This window comes from Quercus robur, chromosome 4 (assembly GCF_932294415.1).
Source record: "Quercus robur chromosome 4, dhQueRobu3.1, whole genome shotgun sequence".
Taxonomy (NCBI): Eukaryota; Viridiplantae; Streptophyta; class Magnoliopsida; order Fagales; family Fagaceae; genus Quercus; species Quercus robur.
The window spans coordinates 59910473-59930482 of NC_065537.1; the positions used below are offsets into that span (position 1 = coordinate 59910473).

A 20010-nucleotide genomic window follows, 5' to 3' on the forward strand; every position below is an offset into this window, starting at 1 on the left:
TAAAGAACCAGCCACCAGCAAATTTTATTTAAACAAAAATAAAGTGAAAGGATGGAGCAAATAACCTGCAAATTGTATTGGAAAGAAAATGCTTCAGCCTTCTAAACTTTACTCCAAGAAACAGCAGAATATGATAGAGATCATGTCCAACGAAGCAAGGCTAAGACTATTTGAGTCCCTCACTTCTCACTCATAGCTTAAACTCACTCATCTAAGAAACAATCTTCTACTTCTGTACACTTCATAGCAATTCTCAAAACCTTCTTGCCCTCATATTTATTGAGTGAACCCCCCAACCCTTATTTTCTCTACATCATAACCATGACGTCTTTTTTGACAAACATGCAACTGTCGCATTTACTTGTCATTACTTTGTGCATTATTGGTACCAACTAACAAGCACCATTGCCATTGCCTTTTTTCTCAGGGCAACAATTATTAAGGTTGTTACTATTCAACTTCACAAGCTGGCCTGTGAAAGCAAACAGTCAAGATGAAGGACCACACACAAAGCAAACGTTGTCTTGACTTGTTTTTAGTCTTTGTGACGAGAAATATGATCCACACACATGACCTGATTTTATTTTTTTTAAAGTAAACATCACACGACCTTATTCACTTACATCTTAATCACATAGAATGGTAGCTAGAAGCAGTACCCGGGTGTGACCTATAAGAGAAATATACATGTCGCATTACGGATGCGTTTGGTTGGGGGCCAAAAGGTTGGTGATTAAAAATATGAAGGAGATTAAAAAGTGGGTGATAGAAGAGACCTTCATTTTTGCTCATGATGTTTGGTTTCTGGATTGAAAAGTTGAGGAATAGTATTTTTTTTTTTTTATTAAAAAGAAAAATGAGATGATAAAAAATGTAGTTTGAGAAAATTTATTTGCATACTCCTGTTAGATTAAGAAAAAGCAATAAAATATTTTTATTTGAAAATTATGTGTGGATAAGCATTCCATTAACAAAAAAGCAAAGTATAAAAACCGGCAAATGAGGAGGAAAAAAACCAAAACAGATGAACAAAAATAAATATAAAAATTAAAAAACCCAAAATGAGAAGCAACAGAAAAGGACAAAAATGGAAGAAGAAAAAGACAAAAGTTAAAATAAAAACAAGCTTATATTTTACGCATAATTTTAAACCATAAAAACTAGCAATTTAAACAATTGATTGATAACATAACTATTAATTTTTAATTTTCTAGAAATTTTGCAAGCACGGAAGATATAACAAAAATATGTAATCCAATGGTGGAATTTCCAAAATTCACTTCTAATAAAAAGATATTTTGAGTAAGGTTATAGTATTAGGTTATAACTAATTTTGTAACTAAACTTTGTCATTTTTTTCTCCAATTTCCCCACCCTCTAAAATTATCCCAACTAAACAAATCCTAAGAGATGCATGCACACATGAAATACGCATTTAGTTTCACATGCCTGCAACATGACAGGCTCTATTGTGGGTGAATATGTACCATTGGTGCACCAAGTTAGAATTATTGAAGTAATGCTTAAAAAAAAAAAAAAAAAAAAAAAGAATTATTGAAGTAATTAGGTACTCACTCCACCTCCCCTTCCTCTACTATTTTTTCTTTATCTAAAAAAATCAACAAACGTAATCGGGTATACAAGTTAAAGCAAAATTTATTGGGACAACAATTTGTTTTTTAATCCAATAGTTATAATAATGGGAGAAAGGCACGAGGGAAACAAATTGTGAAGGATTTTCACAATTCGCTCCAATACTAATGGGCTTGGTCTGCAATTAAATGCTATAAATGATTTATGCCCCCTCATCCTTCACCAATTGGTCGTTGGGTGGATTGGTAAGGGACACGGTCCGACAAGTGGTATCAGAGCCCGGTCATAGGTTTGAGTCGTTGGAGCCGCATTGTGAGGGAGGGATTGTGAAGGATTTTCACAATTCGCTCCATTACCAATGGGCTTGGTCTGCAATCGAATTCTATAAAAGATTTGTGCCCCCTCATCCTTCACCAATTGGTTGTTGGATGGATTAGTAAGGCACACGGTCCTCTAACTCTTTGTGATGAGATGAAAACCATTATCAATAAATTTTTGTGGGGTTAGATGCAGGTTGAAAAAGAACAATTAATACACTAGTAAAAAAGAATGAATTTATCTAAATTGGGAGAACAAAAAATATAGAGAAAACCCAAAAATCTCATAAGTATAATTGTATAAGTAATAAAACCGAACATGTCAATTAAGGGAGTAGCAAGAATATGACTTTAAATAAAGCATAATGAAGTCAAAGAATACATATGAATTTTGAAACTAAAACTTTATTTGTTTATTGTGGAAGCACAGGTAAAAGGAAGATTCATTGAGAGAAATTGAGTACGTTGTGTGCACGAAATGGAGAGGTGGTGGCATGGGTTTTATGGACCTAAGATTTTTCATCCAACTCTCCTAGCAAAGCAGGGGCGTTGAATCCTAAACAACACCAATACCTTACTAAACCGAACTTTAATGCTAAGTACTTTGCATCGTATTGCTTCTTCATGCATGGAGGCGCAACTGAAACCAAATGCATCTTATGTGTGGAAAAGCATCCTAGAAGCCCGAGATATCATAGTCAAAGGATTCAGATGGAGACTTGAGAACAAAAGATCAATGAAAATATTGGGGGATTACAGGATACCAACACGGAAACACCCACAACCTACCGAGTTGGCTCACCAACCATAAGCTTTGCTACAAAAAGCACATGTCAGTGCCCTAATAAATGAAGCAACAAAGACGTGGAAATACGATCTTCATGAACTCCTTACCACACATGGAAAAGCCTCCTAGAAGCCAGGGATATCATAGTCAAAACTGAATATACTGTAAAGCTCAAGATTGTCGAATGACAAGTTGATTTGGGCTAAAGACTTCACATGGGATTTTCACGGTAAAAGGTTCGTATCAAGTTGTCATGGAGAAATATATGGTAAAGAGTAAAGACCAAACTGAATTGCCTAAAGACCCAATTGCTCAAGATTGACCCAAAAGCCAAGTCAAGGCCATTTGAAGGGCCCATCACCATTGATTGCTTATTTCGTGATCCAGAAAATTTAGTAGAGTCTAGAGGAACCGTTTCAATTAAATAAAGGCCTAGTTACCCAAGAATAGACAAAAGATGGAAAGAATTCAAAGAAACAAGTACAACCCGAAACTTCCCCTCCAAAAAACAAAAAAAAAAAGTACAACCCGAAACTAACCCATCACCATAGAGTAATTATTTTCATGACCCGACAAATTTAACAGGTTTCGGCTTAAAGACATAACCCAATAGGAGCTGTGAGAGAGAGGAGAAGCATATAATAGTTTCCTATGTAGCATAAAACCATGTAAAGGCATGCGGTGACTGGTACAACTGTACAAGAGCCAAGTGTCATCTTATTATCCAAAGTTTTTTTCTTTATCCATTAACACACTTAATAACCATCTGCTGTCATCTGCCACCAGCAGCCATTGGGTTCACCAAATGCAAGCCAACACTCTTACCTTTTTCTTAAATAGTGACTAAGGGGTCGTTTGAATATAACCTATTTTGTTGATAATGAAAATTAAAAATAATAATAATTTTTAAATATATAAATAATGTCGTAAAATTCATTTTTAATTAAAAGTAAGTAAAAAGTGAAATTTGTAGGTCTATAAATAGTGCACATATAAACTGTTCATGAAAGACTTGATCAACAAATGTGGCTGAAGATAAATAAATAAATAAAAAGAGAGGAAAACGCAAAAAGAGGAAAACGTTGACGCGCAGACGCGCTATCCAAACCTAACCTAAATGTGGCCAAAGTTTCCGATGAGAATTTGAGCCTTATGGGCTTGACCCATGGATTTCCACCTAAAAAGCAAGCATAAAAGAGCAGCAAACGCTCTGCAAAGGGTGAGCTGCAAATGCCAATGTTCCTACCACTCCAAAGGAACTTTCACACCCATTTGGGTTAGAAAGGTCCAATACTCATGCCCTAAAATTTAGCAACTCCAATATCGACTATATTTCATTTAGCAGCAAAATCTAGGTGCCATTCCTTTGGCTTCATCATCATTCCAAACCAAAATAATATGAAAATCACCTTTTGCTTGTACGAACTTGGCTACATAATTTGAAGATGAAACAAATAATTGTCAGCCACAAGTCCATTATTAGTTGCTAGATGCCGCACAAGAGTTTGAAGCATGGAATGGAAATATTATTTATAAAAACCAAACTTTAGATCTTTATTTCTTGGTTCTTTTTCTTTCCTTTTTTTAAGGGTGAAAATGATGAGGTGAGTTACGTTTTGTCTATAAGAGCATTAGCCGGTTTTTACAAAATATCTCCTTTTACCCTGAAAAGTTAACTTTATCATACAACTTTACAAAATACTCATCATTCTAACTTTTATATTCCTATACAACCTATTAAAATAATATATATGCATAATAAAATATATAATTCAAAACAATAAAAAATAATATTTTAATTTTGTGGTGAGCCAAGGAGAAAGAGAAAGATAAGATGTTTTTGAGGTGAATGAATAAAAAATATTATTTTAATTTTACAAGAGCAACAATAACATTATAAATTTAGAATGGTAATTAGAACAATTGCAAAACCGGGTACTGGGCAATTATTATGCTTTGACACTAAAATATAGCATATGAAAGACCGAGTACTGATACTCTTTAACATAAATTACCTTAAGTAAATAAAGCGACAATTTTCATATTACAAATGGTAAATTGATTTCGGCCTAACGCCTAGGCACAAATGGGTAAACTACAATTACCTCATAATAAACTTTACAAGCTAATTGAAGTTATTGAACTACTGATATCCACACATCTACCTTCCAAAGAAATAATAATAATAATCATGCGTTTTCTGATACTTGTTAAAGGAAATTAGTTGATTACAAAAACACTAAACCGACCTTGCAAGGCATGGAATTAGCTTGGTCTAGTGTTCTTGTGCACCAAACCCAGCCCTTACCCGCAGGGAATATTTTTAAAGTAATACAAAATATAAACTCAATTGAATTACAAAATATCAATTTTTAACTTTATCTTGAAGAACAGTAAAGTGAAAGGATGAAGTAAACAACCTGCAAATTTTATTTGAACAAAAATAAAGTGAAAGGATGGAGCAAAGAACCTGCAAACTTGATTTGGAAGAAAATGCTTTGTATACTTGATTCCAAGAAACAGCAGAAGCAAAAAACTAAGACTCTTTGATTCTCTCTCTCCTCATAGCTAAAACTCACTCATCAAAGAAAATATCTTGTACTTCTGTACACTGAATAGCAATTCTTAATGCTTTCTTGCCCTCTCATTTATTGTGTGATCCCTCTATCTCTCTCACTCAGGGGTAGCACAAAACACGTCATAGTTATGGCGTCATTCTCACAAACTTACAACCACCTCACCTGCCATTAATTTTTTATTTTGTAACAAGGACCATTGCTCTTGTCTTTTTTTCTGAAGACAAGAATGATATATATGGTCAGGGCCAGTCCTAGGCCTAGGCTAGGCAGTCGCCTAGACCAACGAGAAAAAGGCCCTAAATTTTGGGGCAAAAACTGAAATATATATATATATATATATATATTTATATATATATTTTAATATTTTTTTTGAGATATAAGAAAAAAAAAAAAATTTACATTTTTCTTCCACTTTTAAGTAATTCTAAAAAATTTAGTAACATTAAAAATAATACAATTTTAAATATATGGGGCTTATAAATATGTGTCACTAATTATAAGAAATAATTCAGATAGAAAAATGTTAAAAATACTATAAATTTTACTTCAAAATTTTTACAAATTAATATGATTTATGGACGTCAACAACCTATTAAATATATTTTTAAATTACTTTTTATGATTGATGATACATTTTTATAAGTCTCATATTGTTAAAATTTATAATATCTCTAACATCATTCATTCAAATATTTATTTATTATCTTCTTCAAATGTTACTAATTACATTTATTGCTATATTGTTTGTAAGTTTTTTTTGTAGTAAACTTTTTTATAACTTCAACATTTCTTCAACCAAAAAAAAAAAGCATATTACAAAATAAAAAAAAAAATGAATTTTTGTTATAAAAAAATTATGATAGTAAAAATTAATTAAAAATTATTTAAATAATAACCAAAAAAAAAAAACTCAATTTAAATATATCGTCTTGACTCAAAGTTTGTTTGGGCCGCCCCTGTATATGGTGTCTATTTCAGGTTTCAGCTTATAAGCTGGCTGGCCAAAATGGTCAAATATGAAGGGCCATGCTTTTTGGCTGATTATAAAGGGTCATACTTAAAAGATAACTTGCTTTTAGTTTTTATGTGATAAGAAGGGACAGGGGATCCACTCACACAGGACCTAATTTGTTTTTGGGTAACATCACTTGACCTGATTTACCCCATTTACTTCCAGCCTTTTTACACACATTGGTATAAGTGAAATACTTGTCGCATTCATAAAAGTAGACATGGCAAAACGGGCGGGTCGGGTCGGGTTCGGGTCGGGTCAATCGGGTCACAGGTCAAACGGGTCACGGGTCAAAAACGGGTCATTTTAAGCGGGTTGAAATCGGGTTCGGGTCAATCGGGTTGCGGGTCGGGTCGGGTTGGGTCGGGTTGACCCGTATTTTTCACATGAAATTTTTTATTTTTTTTATTTTTTATTTTTTATTTTTTTTATAAAGAAAACAATATGTATTTGCCATTTGGATAGTTATGCAACATATTACTTGATGTAAAATGCATTATTTTGAATTCACTACTTATATCAAGAATAAACTCAATTAAACTTATTAATATTTATTCAATAATTTTAAAATTATACAAATCCTAACATTGCTATCTAAAACAAAACAACACAAAGATAAGTAAAACAAATATACAAGTTTTATTTTTACACAATATCAACATTCCAAAAAAAAAAAAAATTACAAATGACTTATTGGATAACTCATTTGATAAAGAATAAAAACATATATGAAAGTTACAATTTTAAAAATTAATTTTATAATCTATTATCAATTGTGGTTGACACTCTATTTCAATTTGAGATATACATTAAAGTTTGATTGCTTACTTATTTATACCTAGTCTCTTTTATGAAGATCATATCATTGTTAAGCAGCACACATTCCAGGAAATATCATAATTTATTTTGAAAAGCTGTTTATTTTGAACATAAATTGTTAAAAAATAGATCTAAGCATTCATAATTTATGCTAATTTGATACTTTGGCTTTACTATTTTCACACTTGTGAATGTGTCTCACACATATCTACAATTTTAAATCTGTTTTTAACTTTATTGTAACCAGATTATCTTAGCATGTACTTTGCTATTTGATATCTAAAAATCTTTACTCATTACAGAATGCTCAACCATTTATTTTTCAATTAATTTGCATGCAGTTATGTAAATGTATCAATTGTTTCCTTAAAACTCATAATAAACAATTAAACTAATATTGTCTTAATTTCACTATTTTTTTTACCCAAAAAAAAAAAGTTTTAAAAAAATGGTTCGGGTTCGGGTCGGGTCGCGGGTCGGGTCGGGTTGACCCGCACAAAACACGGGTCGGGTCACGGGTCAACCCGTTTTTGCTTCGGGTCAAAAAAATCGGGTTCGGGTCGGGTATTTTTCGGGTCGGGTCGGGTCGGGTCAGAAAATTCTGACCCGTTTTGCCATGTCTACATAAAAGACGCATGCTCACATGAAACACACTTTTTCCTTTTTTTTTTTTTTCTTTTTTTTTTTTCGTGCAGATATTCTATATATATATATATATATATATATATATATTTTTATGTTCAAATTTCACAATATGCATTAACTTGGACATTAGTTTGAAACAGTTACATCTCTAAGCACTTGACATTCAATAATAGGTGAAGTATCCTCAACCCAAATTACACAATCGGTCATAAGCTTGGCATTTCTAGCCATAAGGTAAGCTGCTACATTGCCTATCCTATGAACATGGCTGACCCTTCACACATGGACATTATGCCCCCAGCGCTTAAATCCTTCTATTATCATCTGAATAGAGCTTCTTTTTAGAGGGGGGGGGGGGGGGGGGCGCTACTACCTGACAAGGCATTTGTCACCATTTGCACATCTCCTTCCAGCACAATACTCTTTAGCCCGAGGTCCACTGCTAGTAGCATACCTTCCTTAAAAGGCTTTTGCTTCCACTTCCAATGCCCCTAAAGGTAGTTCCAACTTCTTGCTCATCATAACCATGATTTGGCTCCTTTCGTTTCTAATTACAATCCCAATTCCACAGCTACCCGACTCCTTGAATACTGCCCCGTCTACATTTACTTTATACCAACCTTCACATGGAGGAGTCCATCTCCCTATTCTCAGGGGAGCTATCTATCTTGGGACAACATTCTCACGTGCTGAACTCATCAACAAACGCTTTAGCTTCAAGCACAATAGTCTTTGCTTGCTTGCATTTTCCTTCAAATTTTGTAGCATTTCTGTTTTTCCAAATGCACCAGGCTGTAGTAGCTAGACACTCCCAATCCAGTCCTCCCAAAACTTCCACACCATATCAATGAAATCGCGATGAGGATTACTGAACTTGGGCAATGAAAGCTTGGATTCCTTCTAAACAGCCCTAGCCAACTAACAATCCCAAAAAGCATGTCCTGATGATTCTACCTTCCCATACAGCACGCACTCATCCTTCTTGATAACTTTTCGGAGACTAAGGCAAAAATTTGTAGGAATGATGTTCTTACAAGCCCTCCACATAAAGTTTCTGACTTTACTTCAACAGTTTAACCCTCAAATAGTCTTCTAGAATTCCCTTCTCTTTCTCAAGTTTGACTCCTCACCCCCTCCAATTCTCCCTTTACTTTCCACTAGCCAATTGTAAGCTACATGGTAGGCACTTCTCACTGTAAAATTACCCCTCTGTGTCCAAGCCCATACCAAAGCATCATCCGGAAGACTATGGCTGATTGGGATGCTTAAAATAGCCTCCATTTCATAAGGTAAGAAACTATTTTTCACCAAATTTATATCCCAACCTCCTATTTCCCGATCTAGTAAATTTTCCACTAATTCACTTTCAAAATTTTGGGGCTGAGGACTTACCACTTTGAATGAGTTTGGGGTTGGAATCCACCTATCTGTCCGTATTCTTGCGCTTTGCCCATTCCCTATATTCCATCTCAAGCCTTGACCGAGGACCTCTCTCGCTACCACCAAGCTCCTCCACATATACGATGTTTTTTTACCTAACTGAGCCTCCATGAAATTGGTCTGCAAGAAGTACTTAGCTTTAAGCACTCTGCGAGCAAGAGATTCTGAGTTTTGGGTGATCTACCACCCCTATTTTGTAAGCATCGCTAAATTAAAGGCCTTAAGATCCTTAGAACCCATCCCCCCATCAGCTTTTGGTATACACATCTTCTCCCATGCTATCCATGCTAACTTCCTTTCCTTATCATGCTGTCCCCACCAAAAGTTTCTCATCATAGAGTTCAGTTCATTGCACAAGGAATCCAAGAGCTTGAAACAATTCATTGTATACGTTGGGGTAGCTTAGGCAGCTGCCTTTATAAGGATTTCATGGCCAGTCGTGGTCAACAACTTTCCTTTCCAACTTGCAATTTTTCAACCAACCTGATCCAGGATACGGTGGAAAGCTTTCTTCTTCCCCTTCCCCACTAAAGGGAGCAGCCCCAAGTATTTCACATGCTGGTGGAAGATCTAGGCCCCAAACATGTCTTTCACTTCTTCTTTAACCTCCACACTTGTGTTTTTACTGAAAAAGAGAGAATTCTTCTCTCTATTTAGCTTCTGCCCTGACTCTCTTTCATAATCCTTAAGGATTTTTGTGACTCTGAGTCCTTCCTCCGTAGAAGCATTGCAAAAAACTATACAATCATCCGCAAATAGCAAATGAGAAACCAATGGTGCTTGCCTACACACTGATATACCTTGAAGATTTCCCCCATTCTCATCCCTTCTAGCATGGTCAAAAGGCCCTCAGCACAAAAGAGGAAGAGATACGGAGAAATCGAGTCCCCTTGCTTAAGCCCTTGTGTTGGAACAATTCTGCCTTTTAATTCCCCATTTATTAACATTGAGTATGAAACCGTGGTCACACACATCATCATCAAGGAGATCCACCTTTCTTGGAAACCCAATTTACACATCATTGCCTCCAAATACGCCCATTCTACTTAGTCGTATGCCTTGTTCATGTCTAGCTTAATTGCCATCAGCCCCTTTTTTCCTTTCCTCCTCTGATTTATATGGTGCATTATTTCAAACGTTACAAGGATATTGGCTGTGATCTGTCTCCCTGGTACAAATGCGTTTTTGGCATCACTGATAACTTCTAGAAGGACTCCTTTCAACTTGTTAGCAAGCACTTTGGATACAATTTTATATATAACGTTACACAAGCTAATTGGCTGAAATTCCGTTATCTTTTGGGGGCATTTAACTTTGAGGATCAGACAAATATACGTACTATTAAGCCCATTTGGCATAATACTTGTTCGAAGAATCTGGAGGACATAATCAACAACCTGAGGACCAACAACATCCCAATATCTTTGATAAAATATAGGTGACATACTATCTGGTCCTAGAAACTTTGTTGGATGCATTTGCTTAAGGGCTCGCCATACCTCTTATTCTCTGAAATTCCTAAGCAGATCTTCATTCATTACATCTGACACCCTCCTGTCTATTGCACCAAGACGGACCCCGAAGTCTACTGGGTAGTTTGTGCTATAAATCTCCTTGAATTATAATTCTTTAACCGGTTTTTTTTTTTTTTCCTTTCTTTACTATAGGATATTGTATGTGTATTAAATTTATGGGCTATACAATAAAATGTAGCCTTCTAAGAGCATTCCCATCTGATAATTCCATCATATTCTATTTTACCATCTCAAAAAGTTACTTTATCAATTATACAATACCATTTTACAATACACTCAGCATCCCAACTTTTATTTTACCATATTACACATTAAAATAATATATCTATACAATAAAATAATATATCTACATAATAAATTAATATATTCTGAAGAGAGAGAGAGAGAATGAGCCAGTGGAGAGAGAAGGTAGATTTTTGTAGGTAGAATAAAATAATAATTTTCGGATTTAGAATGTTGCTACAGTATCATTGCAAATTTGCAATGGTACTGTAGCAAAATTGCAAATTTTTTTTAGCTTTAGCAGACCAATCGTTGATATTTTTTTGTGCTGAAATGATAAATCTTGGCAAAATATGGCATGACCATGCCAGCTGCGAATGCTCTAATAAACTATCCTTTTTAATCTTAAATTTGTAGTGCAGCAAACAAACAATAATATATTTATTGAACTATCTTATACCCTAAACACGCTTTCCAATGAAAAAAAATCATACGTCTCCTAATACTGTTTAAAAGGAAATTAGTTTTTTATAAAAAAATCAAGGTATATTAAGGTATGTGTTTTTAATTAAAACCCCAAAGTACATGATGCAAAGTACAAATATTAAGTCAGTTAAATTCTAAATTATCAAGTTTTGGCAAACTTTATCTTGTTGAAGAATGGAGAAAAAACCTGCAAATTTTGTTTGAACAAAAACAACAACAACAACAACAAACAGAATAAGCATAACAAACTTCACAACAATGACATTTTTCCGACAAACATACAACTATCTCACCTAGATGCCATTAATTTGTTCATTAATAATAGGGACCATAGCCATTGTCTGTTTTTGTTTTGCTGAAGAAAAGAATGATTAATCACTGACCACCTAAGGGGTGTGATTCAATGGTAGGAAGCTCTCGTTGCTGCATCACACACACTTGAGTGAGTTATGGGATTAGAGTAGTAACACGCCCCATTAATACTTAAGTGATACCCATGGTATTAATAATTCCCATCACGGGGCACAGGGACAATAGTGAATCCACACGGAGACCCCCTTATTTTAGTCAGCAAAAATAAAATATTTGAATAATGTTGTCACTTTCAAGTTTCAACTTCATAAGGTGGCCGGTGACAACAGTCAAATATGAAGGCGCACGCCCCATGAATGATTAATGTTGTCTAGACTGGCTTTTGGCCTTTGTGTAGTGACCTGAAGAAAACAGGATCGACTAACATATGAACTGATTTTTTGGGTAAACATCACAAAGAAAACGGGATCCACTCACACATGACCTGATATTTTTTGGTAAACATCACATGACTTGATTTACTTACATCCTATTCACAAAGAATGGCAGCTAGAAACAGGACCAGTCTCAATTATCTCACCTACTTTCCATTACCATTGTCTTTTTCTTTTTTTATGAAGACAAGAATGATGCAGTGCCACACGTCAAAATCTTGTAGTTGGTGGGTGGGATTGACTTGCTTCGTAGCTTGACTTGCTTTTAGACCTCTATGTGATAAGAAGTGAAACATGATTCCCTCACACATGACCTCATTTTTTTTTTTTTTTTTTTATTAACACATGATCTGGTTTACCTACATATTAATTTGTTCACATAGAATGGTAGAAAGAGGACCTGAGTCCGTCCAATAGAAGAAAGACTTGTCGCATTAATAAAAGGTGCATAATGCACACGTGAAAGATGCATTATGTTGTTGCACATGCCTGCCATGTGATGGGTTCTTTTGTGAATGACCATGCACCATAGTGCATAGGTGCACCAAATTAATATTATTAATTTTTTTTTTTGAGAAAATATTATTGAAGTAATTAGGTTCTCAACCCAATCTTCCCTTCCTCCACTACATGCATCTATTTATTAAAAAAAAAAATGTAATTAGGTACTCAATTTAATGCAAAATTTATTGTGAGGACAAGGTTTATTAACTTTATATATTTAGTTTTAATAATACAATAGTAAAAACAATGAAGAAAGGGATTTGAGCTATGATTCTTTTAATAAAAGTGAACAAATTATACTATCAAGTGACATGTTACTTTTCTTCTCAAAAGACTAAAAAAAAAAGAGGTTACATGTCACTTGGCTATAAGTCTCACTTTAGTCACAGTAGTTGACATCTTTCTTTTTGGGGGTTATTAAAATTTACAGCTTGGTAAAAGATAGGGCTATCCAAACTCAACTGATACTTGCCATATTGACAAATTTGTTAGAGCCTAATCTGCTTAATGTGGGGTGGCCTACTTCGAAATTTGACAACTTCCAGGTCGAGGATGGGTCATTACAAGAAAACTCAAATCCAACATATTTGACCAATCTCCCCCCTTAGACATCGTGATTCTTTGCCAATATGAAAGTTTCTCTATTTTCTTTCTCAAGATTCTAGCTAAATCTTGATTAGATCTGAAAATATTTCAATATATTTAAGAAATCTTGATAGATCTGGGGATCTTGGCCAAATTTGGTACTCTACCTTTTGTTTGCTCAAACTTTGTTGAAGGATCAAAAGGTGATACAAGGTTGATTAGACAACCTCCTTACCCTTATCTCTATATGAGCCAAAGGGACGAATGAGCTAGAAGGCAAAGACTCGAGGTACATTAAAAAAAATTGACTCTTTTTGTATATCAAAAAAAAAATGTTACTAACAGTACATTTACAATTGCGTCTATAAAAATAAGTTTTTAAAATTTAAATTTAATAAAATTCCATTTAATTTGACTATGTTATAAAATAAATAAAGTTAATTAGCAATAACATCAATTGAAATGGAAATATTAGCATAATTTAAATATGAAGACTTAATTAATAATTTTGTATTACAAAAAGTAAGAAAACTATATTTAAATAAAAAAATATATATCAAAAAGTTTAAATAAATATTATTTTATTTATATTTAAATAAAAAATAAAAAATGTCCCTCTTAATGCTGTCCGTTGGGCCTCAAAACACATTGTCGCGACCCTACTTTAACCCGATTTTGGTGAGAGTTATCTACCCAAGCTACGGATCATATATCAAGACTGGTCATTTAGCGGCTCTTTTAGTCCGCTTGCATGGAGTCAAATATTGGGTCTAAAACCCTCTAATAACTAATAATGGGAGAAATTTTGGGCATGAAATTCCATACCCGTTGGGTCTATTAATTTCTTGGGCTTTGTTTACGCCCAAACCTTACATGAAGTGACAATCTTTTTAATGTGCAGGAGCATGGAAGTTTGCAAATAATGTTGCACAGTATGGCACTGAAGTGAAATAGGGGATGAAATTCTTTATTAGGGAACAGAGGGTGTGTCCATGGTATTGTTGGAGGATATAACTCTTTTATAGATTAACACTTTATTAGCCCAAATGCAGACTATGGATGGGTGCTGAAACTAAGTTTGAAACATCCAAAATGTTGAGTCCAGAGAAAAACTTGTCAGGAAGGAAACGATATCACAAACTAAACTTAATGATAAAATTAAAATACAACTACAGGGAAAGCCAGATTTCCAACTGATTTGTGAAAAAGGCCTAAGGAAACTTATTTGTGAAAGACAAAAAGCCTAAGGAAATTCCCAATAGTTACAAATAAAACTACAATTCCAGCAAAAGTTGCAGTGCCTCTCCAAACATCACGGAAATATACTGTTCTCAGGGATGCAATATCTTTATTCCACCAGTTCCCATAGTAGTCATTAAGATCTTTAACGACATCATAATAACAGGAATTGTTTTCCACGATTTCTTGGCCAAGTTTGTTAACCATTAGGGCAACTGCTTTGTAGCTGCCTAACGAGTGAGCAATGATCTTTTTTTCAACAAGCAACTCCGCATCTTCTCTAGTGTTTATAAGAAAATCCAATAGCATGATATAATTGCAAATGTAAGCTTGAAGTGGATAATGACACTGCTCGAGGGCCATGAGGTTTCGGAAAAGGTCTTCTGTTCCGTGCTTTATTACAAAGTGTGGAACTACCAATCTAGTTTGCAGATGGTCCAAGCACCAAAAGCATTTTAAGCATGGTAAGCAATGCAAGAGCCACGAGCATTTGAATCTTGGGAAAATTTCTGAGGGATTCGGCTTCTTGACTTGAATGTCAAGTAAAAATCTATATGCTTGATTTTCCTTGCACACTTGGAATTTCAATCCTGCCGAGTCCAACTTTGTTGCACTATGTAGATGTTCATAGATTTTTCCAGAATTCAGGTGGGGGGGAATGTAGAAATACCTCTGCAAATCAGTGAAATGTTTTACTTCCTTCACAATGCGTATTCTCTTTTCTTCGGGAAGAAAGTAAGTACAGGCTAGTGTAAGAAATGATTCATGATTGCTTGTAGACCTTCCAATGTGATGATGTAACTCGTCAAGAATAAAAAATGGAAGCTGATTCTCGAGTAATATCAAGTCATTCTTTATGCCTTCATCTAGCCATGGTTTACTTAAGATATAATCATCCTTTCCACATTCTTTCCTCTTAGCAGTCCTCAAGAAGAGCTCAATAATAAAGATAGAATCCAATAAAATCATTTCTACAAAAGCTTCCCTTTTGGGTAGAGAGATGTCTTGTGCATAACAATGGCGGATATTGTCTTCATTTTTTTGAACGATGTTTTCAAATTCAGCCTGGCATTTCCAGGACCGCTGAAAGAATTCCTGGAAATATTTTTTTTTAAGCTTTTCCATTTCATTCAATGCAACTATGTCGCGATGAACAGGGCCTATTGAAATTAGCTTTGGAGTGTAGGCTTCCATCTTTACCTGACGAAGTCTCTTGGGGACCTTGTAGATGCAACACTCGGGGCGCCAGTGCGGTTGCTGGATGATAATTTCTTTGCATTCAAGTTCTTTTTCATGCTTATCCAAAAGAAGTTCTTTTTCATGAAAAGAATCACTAGAAGTGGTTGACGTGGCCATCTTTTTTGAGTGACAGGTTCCTTTTTCCTAGTGACAGACAAACAACAATTATTAACACTAAACCTAAAACTTATCCCAGGATACCATTTGCAATAACTTACATTTTGATATGACAAATGCATCCCCACTTTCACAATGTGTAGATCAAACACAATTGTAAAATTCACAAATTGTCCCAATAAAGATACATACTTGATACATGCAGATAATATAGCATTATAATGATACCTGCTCCAAGTTCCAACCCTACCCCAATCCCATATAAATATTTTCTTTTGCAATTATCACATCATCATCTAGACACAATGGCCAAGATGGAAAGATAAATGATTAATTAAGCAGTTATATAACGTGTGTATATATATATATACATACACTGGTGTTTGGCTTTGGTGGCTTTTGTCTACACACTAATTTGTATTCTCTAAATCTTTTAGTGAACTTTCTTCTTCTTGTTGCCCACGGATGTAGGCCTAAAGTCAAACTATGTAAATCTTTTTTTTTTTTTTTTTTTTTTTTTTTTTTTTCGGTAAACAAAGTATGTAAGGGCCTGTTTGGGTAAGGATTTTTCATCACTCAATTTCCATCACTCATCACTCATCACTCATAACTCATTACTCATCACTTATCACTCAATTTTTCACATCCGTTTGCCTTCATCACTCAGTTTTCATCACTCACTATTTTTCACACTATTTGGAGGGCCCACACCTGTCACGGTACAGTGTTTTTTTTTTTTTTTCACTAGCAGCTTCTTTTTTTTTTTTTTCCCTCCTGGGTTGGCTGTTCGGTCTGGGTTTTTTTTTTTTTTTTTTTTTTTTTCACTAAGTTTGGTGAGTCTAGGTACTTAAAAAAAAAAAAAAGCCAACGCCAACCCAGAAAAAAAAAAAAAAAAAAAAAAAAAAAAAAAAAAAAAAAAAAAAAAGCCAACGCCAACCCAGAAAAGAAAAAAAAAAAAAAAAAAAAACAGCCAACGCCAACCCAGAAAAGAAAAAAAAAAAAAAAAAAAAAAAAAAAAAAAAAAAAGTCAGAAGGTGGTCAAAAGTTACGGCTGTGGGTCCCTCATGTGTGTTTATTTACAGAAATGCCATTGAGTTATGAGTTATGGAAACTGAAAACAGCCTTTTGTTGTTTTCAGTTTCCATAACTCATAACTCAAAAATCAGAGAATTGAGTGATGGAAACAGAGTTATCGTTTGGCTAAACAACCTTTTTGCTATGGGTCCCACTATTTTTGAGTTATGAGTTATGGAAACTGAGAATTGAGTTACGGAAACACTTAAACCAAACAGGCTCTAAATCTTTAGTATTCTCTTTTGTGTGTTTTGTTTATATATCTTTCTAATAAAATAAAGAATGAAATGTAGGGTATATTTCTATTGTTTTTTATGTTTTTTTTTTCTTTTTCTTTTTCTTTTTTTAATGTATTATTTTCTGCTAATGGAATGTTCTAACAAAAGGAATTTACTGGTAAACTAAAATATTTATGATTTGACCAAGATTTATGAAGCACCAAATAAATACCCGAGAACATTGAGAACGTTTTTAAGAAAATATTTTACGCCACACAAAACATTGTCTTAATATGTTTTCATCAACTTAGGTAATATTTGGAGTTTCTATATGATTCTTTATCTACTCTTTTTCTCCACTTTTCTTTACTTTAGGGTATCATACGTGTATTAAATTTATGGGATGAACAATGAAATGTAGCCTTCTTTTCGTAACCATCCTTTTCAAACCTAGCTTTGTAGTGCAACAAACGGACAATAATAGAGGGGGAAATTACTTTGATATATGTGGTTTAAAAATTGTCATTTTAAACACTATTAGTTACCATTAAAAAAGAAACACCTTTTAAGACAAAAAAAAAAAAAAAAAAAAAATGATCAAACAGCCTCTCAAGAAAAACTCTCTCACCATTATGAATTATAGAATCCAACATCCAAAAAATATCCAGAAAATTGAAGGCGATTTGAGAATGGAAGGATACCAGGGCCAGGAGCAAAAAAGAAGATACAATAATTTCCTTATACTCTATTGGAAGGATTCAAGGCTTGTGAATATTCATTTATATGTTTGGGTTAATGATTCGAAGGTATATCTTGTCGAACAATTGAAATACATAGGCTACAGAGATGCAAAAAAGGGCATCAAAAGCCGCAAAAATAAATAAATAAATAAATATATATATATATATGGGCTGCAGAACTTCAATCACAATTATGTGGACCCAAAAAAAAAAAAAAAAAAAAAGAAGAAAACCTAGAAGAACTCAAAAACAAATCCAAGCATCACAATAACCCACAGCCAAAAGAACCCCAAATCTTCACCACTAATCTCCATCCACACCTCACGCCGACCTTAGACATCTTGGGTCCTAAGACGAGAACTAAAAATAAAACATTTTTTATACTTATATATTAATTAAATTTATGTTTATTTAATAATTTTATATTATAATATATTTCATTTAAAATCTATTTTTCTTGCAATTGTTTCATTTCATTATCTTCTAACTCTTTTTGGTGAATTTCTTGCTCATTTGTGATATTTTTATCTAAATTTTGTGTTATATTTTGTTTATTATTAATAACAAATTTTGTTTATTATTAATAACAAATTTATCCATTGGTCATTTTTGAGACTTAATTTTTCTTCTTTTTTTCTTTTTTTAAGTTTTTCATATCTAGATGCATATTTTTTAGTAGACATTTCTAATCAAACAATATATTTATAAAAACTAAAATAAAATATAACTTTCAAATATGGAGCAAATGAGAAATAAAACCTGATTTATATAAAAAATATTGTTGTAATTTCACCGAACAATAATAAGTTTTTAGCAATCTTAACTTTCATAAATAAAAACTTATTCAATATATTACCACTAACTAAAAAAAAAATTATATATATATATATAAACACATGATTAAAATTTAAAAAATAAATAAATAAATAAGCACAAGCATAACCAAAATTTATGCACAACCATAACACAAGGCTTATTAATAAGACCCACTCACAAAAAAAAAAAAAACAAAAAACAAATCTTATCTATAACCCCAAAAAAAAAAAAAAAACCAGGCTTTATTAAAAAAAAAAAAAAAAACTTGAAGGCCCAAAACTGACAAACAAAACTAGGGCCCAATCTTATTATCTTAACAAGAACCAATGAAGAGAAAGCCCAGTCAAAGTGCCCAAATAGGCAAATATTTATACCTGAACGGCTGAACAGAGTCTCTGTTACAGAGAGGCGGAGAGCAGTTGAGAGAGGCAGAGAGCAGCCTGAGCAGAGAATCAGAATCACAGAAAAAATGAGAGAGGCGGTCCAGCAGTCCAGGCGGAGGAAGCTTGCTGCCTTGCTTGAGCTGTTGAGCAGATGAGAAGTGAGAACAGTGGAGAGAATCAGAGAGAATGAGAGACAGAGAGAGGCGGAGAGCAAAGAGAAATGTAAAATTTTTAGGGTTTTGAGTCGTTTTATTTGTTTTGATTTGTGGTTAATATCTTAGACCGGATTTGTAATTTGTCTGGTTGATTTTTGGTTTGTCTAGAGGATAATAATGTTATTTTTGGACAATAATTTTGTTTAGAATCAATGTTTAATCGGATTTATCAAAAATTTTGGTTTTTTTGGTTAAAAGAATGCGACATATTTTTGTAATTCATTTGAAACTTTTTTTTATTTTTCCCGCCCCTACTACCCCTTCTTTTCTAAAATTTTGGGGCCCATCAGCTTGGGAACCTTAGGCAATTGCCTAACTCGCCTAAGGGAAGGGCCGGCCTTGCACACCTCCAGCCAATCACTTTGACCCACTAAGAGCATTCACACTAGATATGAGATATGTGCTCAATGCTAAATATTTGGTACATATCCCACACCAAACCCAATTTTAGTCCATTTAGTAGATGTGTGATATTTTTTTTTTTTTTTTGCAACATTGAACAGTATGTGGCATTTGCCACGGTACAGAAGATATGTGTTATATTATTTGTTATTTGTTTATTGTGTTGATGATTAGTAAATATTATTTTAATGTATAAAATTGAATTATAAAACATCTTATAAATAGAATGCGGTAAAATAATAAAGTAAGCATTTGACATGATAAAATGACATAATTTTTGAAACATCTGTTACGGAT

General features: G+C 33.7%; 2 protein-coding genes across 4 annotated transcripts in view; both read right to left on the minus strand.

Annotated features, from left to right (window-relative positions):
• LOC126723171 (UPF0481 protein At3g47200-like) overlaps positions 1–20010 on the minus strand; it is a 28555-nt gene that overhangs the window by 7760 nt on the left and 785 nt on the right. Inside the window, exon 1 of one of the 3 annotated variants that reach the window (XM_050426464.1) lies at positions 5168–5418. The exons of 1 other annotated variant lie outside the window; for it this stretch is intronic. The gene's annotated coding sequence lies outside the window, so the exon portion shown is untranslated. Of the gene's footprint in view, positions 1–65; positions 529–5167; positions 5419–20010 lie in introns of those variants that run through there. One more of the 3 variants, XM_050426463.1, reaches the window with a different exon arrangement.
• The window catches only part of LOC126723172 (UPF0481 protein At3g47200-like), a 28681-nt gene continuing 23074 nt past the window's right edge, over positions 14404–20010 (minus strand). The window contains exon 5 of the mRNA XM_050426466.1: positions 14404–15709. Coding sequence (XP_050282423.1) covers positions 14492–15709 — 1218 coding nt within the window. The 3' untranslated portion in view covers positions 14404–14491. The remainder of the gene's footprint in view (positions 15710–20010) is intronic.